Source organism: Marmota flaviventris, chromosome 7 (genome assembly GCF_047511675.1).
Source record: "Marmota flaviventris isolate mMarFla1 chromosome 7, mMarFla1.hap1, whole genome shotgun sequence".
NCBI classification, from domain to species: domain Eukaryota; kingdom Metazoa; phylum Chordata; class Mammalia; order Rodentia; family Sciuridae; genus Marmota; species Marmota flaviventris.
In genome coordinates, this window is record NC_092504.1 from 143,299,093 (window position 1) to 143,314,030 (window position 14,938).

The 14,938-nt window shown below is 62.1% G+C and overlaps 3 protein-coding genes across 23 annotated transcripts in view; all 3 read left to right on the plus strand.

Annotated features, from left to right (window-relative positions):
* LOC114084442 (annexin A5-like) overlaps positions 1-14,938 on the plus strand; it is a 45,051-nt gene that overhangs the window by 5,741 nt on the left and 24,372 nt on the right. For all 21 annotated transcript variants that reach the window (XR_011708079.1, XR_011708077.1, XR_011708089.1 and 18 more), the window contains exons 4-7: positions 308-387; positions 991-1,047; positions 3,345-3,438; positions 4,219-4,314. Coding sequence is in view for 2 of the 21 variants with exons in the window: in XM_071614746.1 (XP_071470847.1) it covers positions 308-387; positions 991-1,047; positions 3,345-3,438; positions 4,219-4,314 (327 nt within the window). In the remaining 19 variants the exon portion in view is untranslated. The remainder of the gene's footprint in view (positions 1-307; positions 388-990; positions 1,048-3,344; positions 3,439-4,218; positions 4,315-14,938) is intronic.
* On the plus strand, positions 6,728-9,726 carry LOC139706464 (sperm motility kinase 2B-like). The gene is made up of 2 exons (XM_071614743.1): positions 6,728-9,265; positions 9,431-9,726. The coding sequence occupies exon 1, from the start codon at positions 7,605-7,607 to the stop codon at positions 9,246-9,248; it is 1,644 nt and encodes a 547-aa protein (XP_071470844.1). The 5' UTR covers positions 6,728-7,604; the 3' UTR covers positions 9,249-9,265; positions 9,431-9,726.
* Positions 11,480-14,568, plus strand: LOC139706462 (sperm motility kinase 2B-like). The gene is made up of 2 exons (XM_071614740.1): positions 11,480-14,109; positions 14,275-14,568. Exon 1 carries the CDS (start codon positions 12,428-12,430, stop codon positions 14,090-14,092), a length of 1,665 nt encoding a protein of 554 aa, XP_071470841.1. The 5' UTR covers positions 11,480-12,427; the 3' UTR covers positions 14,093-14,109; positions 14,275-14,568.

The window sequence follows — 14,938 nt, forward strand, 5'->3', positions numbered from 1 at the left end:
CACGTGGGACATTGGGAAGAAGCAGGAGAAGTTGAATCTTATGGTCAAAGTGTTTAAGAGGCTCTCCAGAGCCCTTCTGGATGGCTGAGTCGGGGCCCAGGCTGCATCACGGCTTGGGGAGACTGTGGTCATGCCTCCCAGCCACTCAGCATTTGTCTTCAGTCTCCAGCACTGAGAGACGGGACAGAGAGAATTTGTTAATCAATACAGTATTTCTTATTTTGTATCTCTTTCCTCTGATGAATGGGGCAGGATCGCTTTCTATTTGAAAGCAGCTGTGAGTAAGTGTGGAATGGTTCTGTTGCAGAGTACGGCTCAAGCCTGGAAGACGACGTGGTGGGGGACACCTCGGGGTACTACCAGAGGATGTTGGTGGTTCTCCTTCAGGTATTGGGTGGAGACCAACTCTAGCTTGACGTGAAAAGTCTGAAGTTGGCAGGCATGGTGACACACCTGTAGTCCCCACAACGTGGGAGCCCGAGGCAGGAGAATCGCAAGTTCAAGGCTAGCCTCTGCGACTTAGCGAGACCCTGTCTCAAAGATAAAAAGCAAAAGAACTGTGGATGTAGCTTGGTGGGAGCGCGCCCTTGGATTCAGTGCCTAGTACTTTGGGGGTAGGGGAGAGAGTCTGAAGGTGGAGTGGCCTGATTATCCAGGGAAGCCACTTGAAATTCTTCTGATGCTCTCTGTGCTGGTTGGTCCTGCTGGTGGGTGTGTGCAGCCTGTGCTTGTTTACCTTTCAGAACGCACAGCCTCAACTCTGAGCGGCTGCCTCAGCCTTTGGCTGCAGAGAGCAGTCTGTGTCCTCCGCTTTCACAGCAGGGTCAGGAGGGTCAGGTTGGATTTGGACAGTTCTGTGTGATAGATTGTAGGATTGAGGTGACCTTGAAAAGCCATTTATTCCTAAGAGAAAGAGCTCTACGTGCATAACCACCAGGTGGGACATTTTTCCTTTGGAGTGATTCAGTCATGGGACGTACTGTCTTATAGGCGAACAGAGACCCTGATGCTGGAATCGACGAAGCTCAAGTTGAACAAGACGCTCAGGTGAGTGAGGCCGGCTGTGTGGCGACTTTGCCCCCATCTGTGCATGGAAGGAATATGTGGTAAGGGAGCGTCACCAGGTGTGTTGTGAGGTCTCTAGGACAATCCAGTTCAGGTGTCCATGACAGATCACAAGACTCACCTCGGCAGAGTTCTCTCATTCTGGTCTGGCTAATAAAATATTTTATCCAAACATGAAGTGAAATAGTACAGTGAGTTCCACCTAGACATATCATTCCTTTTTTGTTGTTATGAAACATCCAAAAAACAAAGAATTTTGCAAAAAAACAACGGCAACCACCCAGTGTTATTGACCCCACTGGTAACGGGGCAGTAGGTCTCTTAGGAAGGGGTAAGAAGGAAGGATCGCGTCTGAAGGTGTGTGTCGTCCTGTCCCATGAGTGGTGGCGGGTCACCTAGCATCTGCAGTGCTCCTGCCTGTCCTTTGGAAGAATTCTAAACAATGTCGTCCCTCCGTTTTGTTTTTCTGTGGTGCTGGGGCCGCACACTTGCTAGGCAAGCACTCTGCTGAGCTGCACCCCAAGACCCCTTGTTTATTGAGACGGGGACCTGCCCAGTTGCCCAGCTGGCCTGGAACTTGCAGCCCTCCGGCCTCAGGCTCCTGTGGCTGGGCCGCAGATGTCACTGCCGGGCCTGGCCGGTACTTCTCTTCTGTCAGCCAGGTGTTAGTGGCTCCCAAATGTCACATTGGCAGACTCTCAGACCCTGTGTGGTCTCCGTGTGGCTTACGAGGTGTCCAGGTGCAGGAGCTGTGTGTCAGGAAGTCTGCACCTGGAGCCGAGGCCCGGGGGTGGGGAACGAGGGGCTGCTTGGGTTCCCGAGTCGCCTGGCGTCCCCCTGCCCCTCCTGTGGCAGTCTTGGTCCTCAGGGAAGCGGGCAGCGCCGTGGGCCCTCTCCAGGGCTTGCACAGTGGCCCGCTGGCCTGTGGCCTGACGTGCTGGTGCAGTGAGGAGAGCACCCCGTCTCTTGGGCAGCTGTGTTGGGGGTGTGAGTGCTGCCCTCTCTGCCTGGCTGCGGGGAGGAGCCGAGGGCGGTTTGCTGCCTGTTGACCCTCACCCACCCGCCTTGCCAGACGCAGGCCTGCTTCCTGTTCCTGCGTAAGCTCTGAGGACCCTCCTGGGTCCGCTGTCCCCAGGTAGAGCCCGTTCCTAATGTGGACGTCCGCGCCCCTGCCCCGGCTCTCCCGGCGCTCTCCCTGGGCCTCGGCCTGCTTCTCCTGCTGAGCCCTCAGCACGGGCACTTTGCAGGTAGCCCCAAGTCACCTCCAGGGGTCAGGTGGCCCGCACAGGAAGGCCCACTGCACCGCAGGCCTTCTGCCACTGCACTGCCCCTCACGCTGAAGCGCCCCCCTGCCCTTCAGGGGCCGCAGAGCTGCCCAGCTCACAGCACTCAGTGGGCCCTCAGCAGGGAAGTGAGCAGTGCGTGAGCCGTCCACGTAGCCAGGGGCCGTTCCTGCAGTGGGTGAGGACGGCCCTGGCCCCACTCAAGAGCAGGGCAGCCCAGCTGGCCTTGTCGCTCTGCACAGCAGTCCAGTGTTCCCAGCTGGACCCCTCCTGAGCCACCTTCCAGCTGAGCTCAGAGTCGCACTCCCCTGGGGGGGCTTTGTTCAGGGCTGAGGCGCCTTCTTACTTTCCCAGTGTTAATTCCTTGTGGGTGGTGGCGGGGGCGGGCTGAGTCTCCTGTTCCCGCTCCAGGAGTGGGCGCTCTGGAAGGTTTCCAGTGGTGGCCTGAGAAGCAGGCCCAGGTCTTCTCAGATGGCTGCAGGAGACCCGCTGAGCCAGCCGTGGGTGGGCCTCCCGAGAACGGCTAAGGCGTGGGGCTCCCAGGGGAGCAGGGGTCTCCCTCGGCCAGCCTGGTAACTCAGTGGCAAAGAGAAAGCCCGGTGGCTGCCTGTTGAACAGCGTAGCCCAAGTCAGACAGGAGCAGATCCTGGATCCTCCAGGTCCTGGAACTCCTGCTTAGGATTTCGCAAACGTAAGTGGATGGACCGCAGTGAGATGATCAGAAATCTCCTCCCCCCAAAATTGGAAGTCACAGAAGGCATTCTGGGCAGACCTAGTCTTGCCTGGTGCTGTGCTTTGTCACCTCGACCTGACCTGTGAATCCTGGCGAGCCCCAGTGGCGCTCCAAACCCCGGAGGCCGAGTTGAGAGTTGGAGACGGGAGGAATGGACAGGGCCAGACGTGCGGCAAGCACGTGTGGTCTGCAGGAAGCTGCACGGTGGCTCAGGGCCTGGGGGTCGCAGAGGGCCTTCCTGACGGAGGCGGGAATGCTTGCAGGCGCTGTTTCAGGCCGGAGAGCTCAAGTGGGGCACCGACGAGGAGAAGTTCATTACCATCTTCGGAACACGGAGTGTGTCGCACTTGAGAAGGGGTGAGTGAAAGAGGCTGGGTGGCGGACACGCTGCCCTGTGGCCTTGCCCTGGTCTCTGAGGCACCCTGTGCCACCTGGGCAGGTCTGCTGACTCCCTTTACCGCTGCTGTGACTTACGGAACCAGGAGCTTAAGCCCCCGTCTCCGGAGGGTGGTGAGGGTCGGGCTCTGGGGCGTCCCTCAGTCACAGACCATGAGTGGCGGCTCACTCGGGTGTTTCCTCCAGGATGGTGGATCTGAGACCCCGCTTCTGGGTTGTCTCCGGGACTTATGCTCTCAGCTGAGAATGTGTTCAGGAGCAGGTGACGGAGCCCACATGGTGGCTTCAGTTCTGCAGGTGGATTCTGAGGCGGGCTTGGCAGGACCTGGGATCGTCCTGGTTTCCTACCCCGCTGTCCTCGGTGTCTTGGTTTCCTTCTCATGCCATCTGCCTCGTCGTCACGAGACAGTTGCTGTAGCTCTGAACTAACCATTTTCACAGCGAGAAGAAAAGAAAGGGGTAAACCAGTCATTTCCGTCACTTTTTGTAAGGAAGAGGAGGACATCTCAGAGTCCCCACAGCAGACTCCCCTTGAGGTCCCTCTGGTCCGGACTGGCAGGGGGCTGGGAGGTCAGTGGGCAGAGAGCGCCGTGAACTGTCGCTGCTGGCTTGGCACCTGAGCCCGAGCACAGGCTCCCTCAGAGACAAGGCGCTGGGTAGGAGAAGAGCCTCGCAGCGAGAACTCTGATTGCTGGAAGGATCCATGGTTGTGTGAGTCAAAACTCCTTTCGTTTTTCCTAGTGTTTGACAAGTACATGACCATATCGGGGTTCCAGATTGAGGAGACCATCGACCGGGAGACTTCTGGACACCTGGAGCAGCTGCTGCTTGCCGTTGGTAGGTGACCTCACAGTGTGTAATGTCCATGGCGAGAGCGGCTAACGGGTTCTGCTCGCTTGAGGCTGAATCTGAAGGTGTGGGGCATGGTTCATGGAAAGAGGAGCCTGGCACGGCACCGGGAGGGCAGAGTCTTGTCTCCCACTCATGTGACGCTGGCCTGCTCGCCGGTGCTCCGGGATCCAGAGGAAATTGTTAGGAGTTGTTTGAAGCCACATGGGGACCTCACTGTTCCCTGGGAACCTGGAGGGCTGGGGACACCATCTCAGAGGCTGGTACCTGTGGCATTTTAGAGTTCTCTCAGTACAGTGCTCACAGCCCCGAGGCAGAGACATCACCATCTGTTAGAAGAGAGACCCAGAATGTAATAGAGGATGTGGTTTTCATATTAAAAAAAATAGAGTTTTATTTCAACCACATGTTCAGTACAATCTGGAAAATTGAGGTGCAGACTTTGTACAGTTGGACACGTGCCCCGCCCTGCTCTCCTCTGCTCTCTCTCCCACCCTCTGGGGCAGAGATGCTTCCCAATAAGCTCCTCATCCATTCGCGTGTCCCACGGATGTTGGAATAAATTGGGTGCTCCGTGGGGATCAGCTGTTGCGTTCCTTGGCCGCCTCCTGGCAACAGTGGGAGAGTGGGTGGTGGTGTCACAGTGGGGATGGTGTAAGGGAGCAGTGACAGGGAGCCCTCCGGAGGTCCCCAAGGGCAACACGTGACCCAGAGTGGTCCCAGGGGAGGAGGCTGGGTGGGGGGCAGAAAGGCAGACCTTGTGCCTGGCCTGACACTGATGGTGCCCGGTCACCACTTTCAGAAGGGAACCCTGGACAGAGGAGCCACAAGCCCAAGCCCACCCTGGGGGCACACCCAGAGTGGCACGAGGAGGCACCGTGTCGCAGGCCCCGGGGGCAGTCAGGGTAGAGCTGTGGGTGCCTCCCCCAGAGTGGCTTGGAGGCTGCCGCTTGGTCCCTCCTCTGAATGTCCCTGCCAGGGCCTGGCTCTTGCCCTGGTGAAGCTTTAACCTCTCTAGGCCTTCGGCTGCGCGGGACCGTCCCTGTGAGCGTCCTGACCCGGGGACGGGCCCTTCAGCCTGCCACCCTGAGCTCCCCAGGGCTGCTGAGCAGGGAGCAGGACCACCTATGGGTGGGGGAGCTGGGGCGCAGGTGTGGGCAGGGGAGGGTGTGTGGCCAGAGCCCCCAGCCCCCAGGAGTGCAGGGCTGGCTGGGAGGAGCCGTTTTCCGGGTCTAGTGTTTGGAGTGAACCTTTCAATTCCCATCCCTTCGACTCGGGGTGTGGGCTCTGTCCCCCTTTCTTTGTGATCCCCGCGGGGTTTCCATTTGACGTGGGTCAGAGATCCCTGTCTTATGTGAATGGAGGGCAGCCTCACTTCCATCCTGTACTAGATGCGAACCCCACCCCCTCCCCCTGGGTCTCTGATGTCACAGAGCCACCCGTGTGTTCCTGGTGGGTTTGGTACCGCAGACCCTCCACTGAGTCTTCTGAATCGGTCCCTTCCCTGTGGACAAGAAAAGTGAGGCCAGCTTTTGTACTTGCCAGGAACAGACCTTTCCAGAGACCCCTGTGTCTTCACCCATCTCTGAGTCCCTGCCTAAGGTCGTTCAGTCCACCACCAGGGACTCCTCTCGTGAAGGGCAGGTGCAGGGGAGACCGAGTCCCTTGCCTTTGGTTTCCCAGGGCCGTGCTTTGAGGAGTGTGTTTCTCCAAAAGTGCTGATGAAACTCCCCTCCCTTTGAGGGTGTGGTGTTGTGGTCCTTCAGGAGGGTGAGGCCCTGGGGCCCTGGCTTCCCAAGGGGATGTGCGCCTCAGGGCTGGACCTCCTCTGGCCAGCAACTAGGCCCTGGTTCTACCCTCTGCACCACACATGGTCGCGTTTGGTCTCAGGTGTGCTCATGCACACACACACACACACACACACACAGAAACACACAGAGACAGACACAGACATGTCACGGTGGGCAAGGTGGTGACTGCTTTTTTACTTGTGGGTTGGGGAGGCCTAGCAGGGGCATTGGCAGTTCAAGACCTGCCTAGGCAAGTGTGTGAGATCCTTCGTCAAAGACACTAGAAAGGGCTGGGAAAGTGGCTCAGGAGTTGAGCGCTGGCCTCACATGCGTGACCTTGGGGTCTCCATGACTATGACCAAGGAGGATAGAAGGGAGGAGAGCAGGGAAAGGGACTGAAGGAGCCCAGTCCTTGGCCTTTGAGCCATGTGGTGTGGGACACGGCAACAAGGTCCCTCGCCGGAAGGAGAGAGCGAGACCTCCCTAGACACCCGGCCTCCTGGTGCCTGACACGTGGACGCCTCAGGTCCCAGAGCGGGGAGCGGTCAGTCTGTGAGGTTCCCAAACAGCCAGCTAAGGCTCTATGGACAGAGCAGTGGGAAGGGCCCCGGGCATCAGGGACGCCTCTGTCTCTGCACCCCAGGAAGGGCACCTGCTGGCCCTAGGGTTCTTGGCTGGCAGGTTCGGCCTTCATCCCTGGAAGATGACTCACACTCACTCCTGTGGGCTGCAGGCAGGGTTCTAACAAGTGACCTGATAGGACCCTGTGGGGCAATGATGAGGCAGGCGCCTGACCTGGCCCCCACACCCCACAGAGGTCGGGAATGTGGCCCTGGATCTCAGGGGGCAGAGCGACCCGCACCAGCGTCCTGGCGTGAGGGGACTGCTACCACGCTCTGGACACCAGTCTGTCCGAGTTGGAGGAGACGGGCGCTGAATGGCTCCAGAGGACCTGGGGTGGGGTCTTCACGGGGCGAAAGCCACGACAGAGTTGTGTACTGGCGAGGCACGGGCCCCGGGGCCTGGTCCAGCTCCTCCTTTCTCAGCAAGGAGAGGTCGGGGTCCCGAACACACGGGAGCACCGAGGTTCCACAGACCCTCCTTGTTCTGACCAGGAAGGTGGCCAAGGTCCCGGAGGCCCGAGTGGGAGATGCCACCGTGGGCCACCCCCAGGTGTGAGTGGGCCACTCCTGGCTGTGACCTCACAGGGGCCAGCATTGTGAGGCCCTTGAGCCAGCGGGGATATAAGGCCGGGACGAGGCTGGGACCTTGTCCACAAGCACAGGAAGCTCTAGGCAGTGACCTGTGGGACTCCCATAGTTAGCGCGTTTGGTGGTTGGTGGTTTGGTGGTTCTGGTTGCGGTCTCGGGTTGGTTCTTTGATTTGGGGCTTTCTGTTGGGCTTTGTTGTGTTAGTTTTGCTTGTGTTCTTTGCTTTGTTTGTTGTGTTTGTTTTTAGCTAGCGGGCTTAGTGGGCGTGGGGCGGAGGATGTCTAGAGAGAGCAGTGAGCGTAGTGTGGTGCGGAGGGTGTGTCGGGACCTCGCGGCCAGCTCCTCCTTGGAGGAAGCCCTCACGGGCCGCTATGAGCCCCTGGGGGTCGTCGGGCAGGGCAGCTTTGCCAAGGTCTTCCTGGCCCGACACATCCTGACGGGGACGAAGGTGGCCGTGAAAGTCCTGCGGAAGGGGGCAGGGGCCACCTTGTCCTGGGTCTTGTCGGAGCTGGACATCATGAAGGGCTTGGAGCACCCGCACGTGGTGCAGCTGCTGGAGATCGTGGAGACCCCCGGCACTGCCTACGTGGTGATGGAGGACATGGCTCGGGGCCAGCTGGGCCAGCACATCCCGGAGGTCGTGGGCCTGTGGGAGGACGAGGCCCGCATGCTGTTCGGGCAGGTGGCCAGCGCCGTGGGCTACTGCCACGCGCAGGGCATCGCGCACCGGGACGTGAAGGCGGACAACGTGCTGCTGGATGCCGCGGGCCGCGCCAAGCTGTGCGACTTCGGCCTGGCCTGCAGGTTCAGGGCCGGAGAGAAGCTGGGCCTGCTCTGCGGCACCGTGGCCTACTGGGCCCCGGAGCTGCACCGGCGAGAGCCCTACGACGGCCCCGCGGTGGACGTCTGGAGCCTGGGTGTCCTCCTGATCCTCATGCTCACGGGCAGCGTCCCGTTCACCGGGGCCAGCTATGAGCAGGCCAAGGAGCAGGTGCTGCAGGCCAGGTACCACCTCCCGTTCCACCTGTCCGACGAGGCGCAGAGCCTGGTGTCCTGGATGCTGACCCTGGAGCCCGCGCACAGGCCCACGCTCCAGCAGATCCTGGGGCACCCGTGGCTGAGCCAGGATGGGGAACGCTGCCCGAGTCCTCCCGCCGAGCTGCTCCCCAAGCGCCCGGACACCTCCATCCTGCTGGCCATGCTGGACCTGGGCTACGGGCTGCAGGAGACCTGGGTGTCGGTGGCGACGCGCCAGTTCAACCAGGCCATGGCCACCTACCTCCTGCTGGGCCACCAGAAAACCCGGGGGGCGGGCTGCCAGGTGCGGCTGCAGGTACCTGGGCGGCCACAGGTGGGGCCTTGCCCGTCCCTGTCCATCCCCTCCAGCTTGACTCTGGGCCCAAGGTGGGGCGTCAGCAGGCCGGCCATGCGCTCCTGGCCCCTCTCGGCCTGTGAGCAGCAGCAGCAGCAGCCTGAGGAGCTCAAGCCTTCAGGGCAGGTGGGCAGCAGGAGAGCCAGCCTGCCCGCCATCATGCTGTGCAGCCTGTCGGCCAGCGTCCCTGCTCCCGGCCCCACGGCCCCTCTGCCCGGGTCCTCCCAGGCCCTGGCACCGGATCCCAGCTCCTCCTCCACCGCGCAACCCCATGCTGGCTCCAGGACCCCTGGCCTGACCCGTGACACCGCCAGGGGATGGAGGGAAGTGGTCCGGAGGATGGCCACCTGTCTGGCGAGGCTGTGCTGCTGCGTGCAGGCCCCCAGGACTGGCTCCGGACGTTCCAACAGAGTGGCTCCTGCAGCTGGAGGGCCCGCGCCACCACCAGCACCAGCACCCAGGGACCCCCCGGGACCTGCCCCCACCAGAGGTCAGGCCCTCAGAAGATTCTTCAAAAACAGAGTGGCTCCCTGGCCAGCGCCCAGCTGAGACGCCCACGGAGCCAAGTAGGTGGAGCGGTGCTGCCTTGGGTCTCACGTGTGCCTTGATGAGTGTCATCTCCAAAGGATGAATGGACACCCTCTGCCCTTGGGGGGTGCCACCAGGGTTAGGTCCACCTGGGCACCACAGGGTGGGCGACTCGGACTCCTAGCCCCTCTCATTGTCCACAGACAGGTGGCCCGGGTTCTACCTCACGAGGGCCAGCTGCTGGAGGGAGAAGTGCAACCTGCCCTGGCCGCCGCCTCCCGGACCCCTCAGGCAGGAGGACACCCGAAGACACCCGGACACCAGTGGGCCCCTGCGCCCCACCCGGATCCCACCTCAGGGACTTCTCCTTGGACACGTGCCCCGCCCTGCTCTCCTCTGCTCTCTCTCCCACCCTCTGGGGCAGAGATGCTTCCCAATAAGCTCTTCATCCATTTGCGTGTCCCACGGATGTTGGAATAAATTGGGTGCTCCGTGGGGATCAGCTGTTGCGTTCCTTGGCCGCCTCCTGGCAACAGTGGGAGAGTGGGTGGTGGTGTCACAGTGGGGATGGTGTAAGGGAGCAGTGACAGGGAGCCCTCCGGAGGTCCCCAAGGGCAACACGTGACCCAGAGTGGTCCCAGGGGAGGAGGCTGGGTGGGGGGCAGAAAGGCAGACCTTGTGCCTGGCCTGACACTGATGGTGCCCGGTCACCACTTTCAGAAGGGAACCCTGGACAGAGGAGCCACAAGCCCAAGCCCACCCTGGGGGCACACCCAGAGTGGCACGAGGAGGCACCGTGTCGCAGGCCCCGGGGGCAGTCAGGGTAGAGCTGTGTGTGCCTCCCCCAGAGTGGCTTGGAGGCTGCCGCTTGGTCCCTCCTCTGAATGTCCCTGCCAGGGCCTGGCTCTTGCCCTGGTGAAGCTTTAACCTCTCTAGGCCTTCGGCTGCGCGGGACCGTCCCTGTGAGCGTCCTGACCCGGGGACGGGCCCTTCAGCCTGCCACCCTGAGCTCCCCAGGGCTGCTGAGCAGGGAGCAGGACCACCTATGGGTGGGGGAGCTGGGGCGCAGGTGTGGGCAGGGGAGGGTGTGTGGCCAGAGCCCCCAGCCCCCAGGAGTGCAGGGCTGGCTGGGAGGAGCCGTTTTCCGGGTCTAGTGTTTGGAGTGAACCTTTCAATTCCCATCCCTTCGACTCGGGGTGTGGGCTCTGTCCCCCTTTCTTTGTGATCCCCGCGGGGTTTCCATTTGACGTGGGTCAGAGATCCCTGTCTTATGTGAATGGAGGGCAGCCTCACTTCCATCCTGTACTAGATGCGAACCCCACCCCCTCCCCCTGGGTCTCTGATGTCACAGAGCCACCCGTGTGTTCCTGGTGGGTTTGGTACCGCAGACCCTCCACTGAGTCTTCTGAATCGGTCCCTTCCCTGTGGACAAGAAAAGTGAGGCCAGCTTTTGTACTTGCCAGGAACAGACCTTTCCAGAGACCCCTGTGTCTTCACCCATCTCTGAGTCCCTGCCTAAGGTCGTTCAGTCCACCACCAGGGACTCCTCTCGTGAAGGGCAGGTGCAGGGGAGACCGAGTCCCTTGCCTTTGGTTTCCCAGGGCCGTGCTTTGAGGAGTGTGTTTCTCCAAAAGTGCTGATGAAACTCCCCTCCCTTTGAGGGTGTGGTGTTGTGGTCCTTCAGGAGGGTGAGGCCCTGGGGCCCTGGCTTCCCAAGGGGATGTGCGCCTCAGGGCTGGACCTCCTCTGGCCAGCAACTAGGCCCTGGTTCTACCCTCTGCACCACACATGGTCGCGTTTGGTCTCAGGTGTGCTCATGCACACACACACACACACACACACACACAGAGACACACAGAGACAGACACAGACATGTCACGGTGGGCAAGGTGGTGACTGCTTTTTTACTTGTGGGTTGGGGAGGCCTAGCAGGGGCATTGGCAGTTCAAGACCTGCCTAGGCAAGTGTGTGAGATCCTTCGTCAAAGACACTAGAAAGGGCTGGGAAAGTGGCTCAGGAGTTGAGCGCTGGCCTCACATGCGTGACCTTGGGGTCTCCATGACTATGACCAAGGAGGATAGAAGGGAGGAGAGCAGGGAAAGGGACTGAAGGAGCCCAGTCCTTGGCCTTTGAGCCATGTGGTGTGGGACACGGCAACAAGGTCCCTCGCCGGAAGGAGAGAGCGAGACCTCCCTAGACACCCGGCCTCCTGGTGCCTGACACGTGGACGCCTCAGGTCCCAGAGCGGGGAGCGGTCAGTCTGTGAGGTTCCCAAACAGCCAGCTAAGGCTCTATGGACAGAGCAGTGGGAAGGGCCCCGGGCATCAGGGACGCCTCTGTCTCTCTGCACCCCAGGAAGGGCACCTGCTGGCCCTAGGGTTCTTGGCTGGCAGGTTCGGCCTTCATCCCTGGAAGATGACTCACACTCACTCCTGTGGGCTGCAGGCAGGGTTCTAACAAGTGACCTGATAGGACCCTGTGGGGCAATGATGAGGCAGGCGCCTGACCTGGCCCCCACACCCCACAGAGGTCGGGAATGTGGCCCTGGATCTCAGGGGGCAGAGCGACCCGCACCAGCGTCCTGGCGTGAGGGGACTGCTACCACGCTCTGGACACCAGTCTGTCCGAGTTGGAGGAGACGGGCGCTGAATGGCTCCAGAGGACCTGGGGTGGGGTCTTCACGGGGCGAAAGCCACGACAGAGTTGTGTACTGGCGAGGCACGGGCCCCGGGGCCTGGTCCAGCTCCTCCTTTCTCAGCAAGGAGAGGTCGGGGTCCCGAACACACGGGAGCACCGAGGTTCCACAGACCCTCCTTGTTCTGACCAGGAAGGTGGCCAAGGTCCCGGAGGCCCGAGTGGGAGATGCCACCGTGGGCCACCCCCAGGTGTGAGTGGGCCACTCCTGGCTGTGACCTCACAGGGGCCAGCATTGTGAGGCCCTTGAGCCAGCGGGGATATAAGGCCGGGACGAGGCTGGGACCTTGTCCACAAGCACAGGAAGCTCTAGGCAGTGACCTGTGGGACTCCCATAGTTAGCGCGTTTGGTGGTTGGTGGTTTGGTGGTTCTGGTTGCGGTCTCGGGTTGGTTCTTTGATTTGGGGCTTTCTGTTGGGCTTTGTTGTGTTAGTTTTGCTTGTGTTCTTTGCTTTGTTTGTTGTGTTTGTTTTTAGCTAGCGGGCTTAGTGGGCGTGGGGCGGAGGATGTCTAGAGAGAGCAGTGAGCGTAGTGTGGTGCGGAGGGTGTGTCGGGACCTCGCGGCCAGCTCCTCCTTGGAGGAAGCCCTCACGGGCCGCTATGAGCCCCTGGGGGTCGTCGGGCAGGGCAGCTTTGCCAAGGTCTTCCTGGCCCGACACATCCTGACGGGGACGAAGGTGGCCGTGAAAGTCCTGCGGAAGGGGGCGGGGGCCACCTTGTCCTGGGTCTTGTCGGAGCTGGACATCATGAAGGGCTTGGAGCACCCGCACGTGGTGCAGCTGCTGGAGATCGTGGAGACCCCCGGCACTGCCTACGTGGTGATGGAGGACATGGCTGGGGGCCAGCTGGGCCAGCACATCCCGGAGGTCGTGGGCCTGTGGGAGGACGAGGCCCGCATGCTGTTCGGGCAGGTGGCCAGCGCCGTGGGCTACTGCCACGCGCAGGGCATCGCGCACCGGGACGTGAAGGCGGACAACGTGCTGCTGGATGCCGCGGGCCGCGCCAAGCTGTGCGACTTCGGCCTGGCCTGCAGGTTCAGGGCCGGAGAGAAGCTGGGCCTGCTCTGCGGCACCGTGGCCTACTGGGCCCCGGAGCTGCACCGGCGAGAGCCCTACGACGGCCCCGCGGTGGACGTCTGGAGCCTGGGTGTCCTCCTGATCCTCATGCTCACGGGCAGCGTCCCGTTCACCGGGGCCAGCTATGAGCAGGCCAAGGAGCAGGTGCTGCAGGCCAGGTACCACCTCCCGTTCCACCTGTCCGACGAGGCGCAGAGCCTGGTGTCCTGGATGCTGACCCTGGAGCCCGCGCACAGGCCCACGCTCCAGCAGATCCTGGGGCACCCGTGGCTGAGCCAGGATGGGGAACGCTGCCCGAGTCCTCCCGCCGAGCTGCTCCCCAAGCGCCCGGACACCTCCATCCTGCTGGCCATGCTGGACCTGGGCTACGGGCTGCAGGAGACCTGGGTGTCGGTGGCGACGCGCCAGTTCAACCAGGCCATGGCCACCTACCTCCTGCTGGGCCACCAGAAAACCCGGGGGGCGGGCTGCCAGGTGCGGCTGCAGGTACCTGGGCGGCCACAGGTGGGGCCTTGCCCGTCCCTGTCCATCCCCTCCAGCTTGACTCTGGGCCCAAGGTGGGGCGTCAGCAGGCCGGCCATGCGCTCCTGGCCCCTCTCGGCCTGTGAGCAGCAGCAGCAGCAGCAGCAGCAGCAGCAGCAGCAGCCTGAGGAGCTCAAGCCTTCAGGGCAGGTGGGCAGCAGGAGAGCCAGCCTGCCCGCCATCATGCTGTGCAGCCTGTCGGCCAGCGTCCCTGCTCCCGGCCCCACGGCCCCTCTGCCCGGGTCCTCCCAGGCCCTGGCACCGGATCCCAGCTCCTCCTCCACCGCGCAACCCCATGCTGGCTCCAGGACCCCTGGCCTGACCCGTGACACCGCCAGGGGATGGAGGGAAGTGGTCCGGAGGATGGCCACCTGTCTGGCGAGGCTGTGCTGCTGCGTGCAGGCCCCCAGGACTGGCTCCGGACGTTCCAACAGAGTGGCTCCTGCAGCTGGAGGGCCCGCGCCACCACCAGCACCAGCACCCAGGGACCCCCCGGGACCTGCCCCCACCAGAGGTCAGGCCCTCAGAAGATTCTTCAAAAACAGAGTGGCTCCCTGGCCAGCGCCCAGCTGAGACGCCCACGGAGCCAAGTAGGTGGAGCGGTGCTGCCTTGGGTCTCACGTGTGCCTTGATGAGTGTCATCTCCAAAGGATGAATGGACACCCTCTGCCCTTGGGGGGTGCCACCAGGGTTAGGTCCACCTGGGCACCACAGGGTGGGCGACTCGGACTCCTAGCCCCTCTCATTGTCCACAGACAGGTGGCCCGGGTTCTACCTCACGAGGGCCAGCTGCTGGAGCGAGAAGTGCAACCTGCCCTGGCCGCCGCCTCCCGGACCCCTCAGGCAGGAGGACACCCGAAGACACCCGGACACCAGTGGGCCCCTGCGCCCCACCCGGATCCCACCTCAGGGACTTCTCCTTGGACACGTGCCCCGCCCTGCTCTCCTCTGCTCTCTCTCCCACCCTCTGGGGCAGAGATGCTTCCCAATAAGCTCTTCATCCATTCCCGCGTCCCACGGATCTTGGAATAAATTGGGTGCTCCGTGGGGATCAGCTGTTGCGTTCCTTGGCCGCCTCCTGGCAACAGTGGGAGAGTGGGTGGTGGTGTCACAGTGGGGATGGTGTAAGGGAGCAGTGACAGGGAGCCCTCCGGAGGTCCCCAAGGGCAACACGTGACCCAGAGTGGTCCCAGGGGAGGAGGCTGGGTGGGGGGCAGAAAGGCAGACCTTGTGCCTGGCCTGACACTGATGGTGCCCGGTCACCACTTTCAGAAGGGAACCCTGGACAGAGGAGCCACAAGCCCAAGCCCATCCTGGGGGGACACCCAGAGTGGCACGAGGAGGCACCGTGTCGCAGGCCCCGGGGGGACAAAGGAAGGAGGGCAGAGGGCGGGTGGCCAGGGAGGAGGAGGAAAGGCT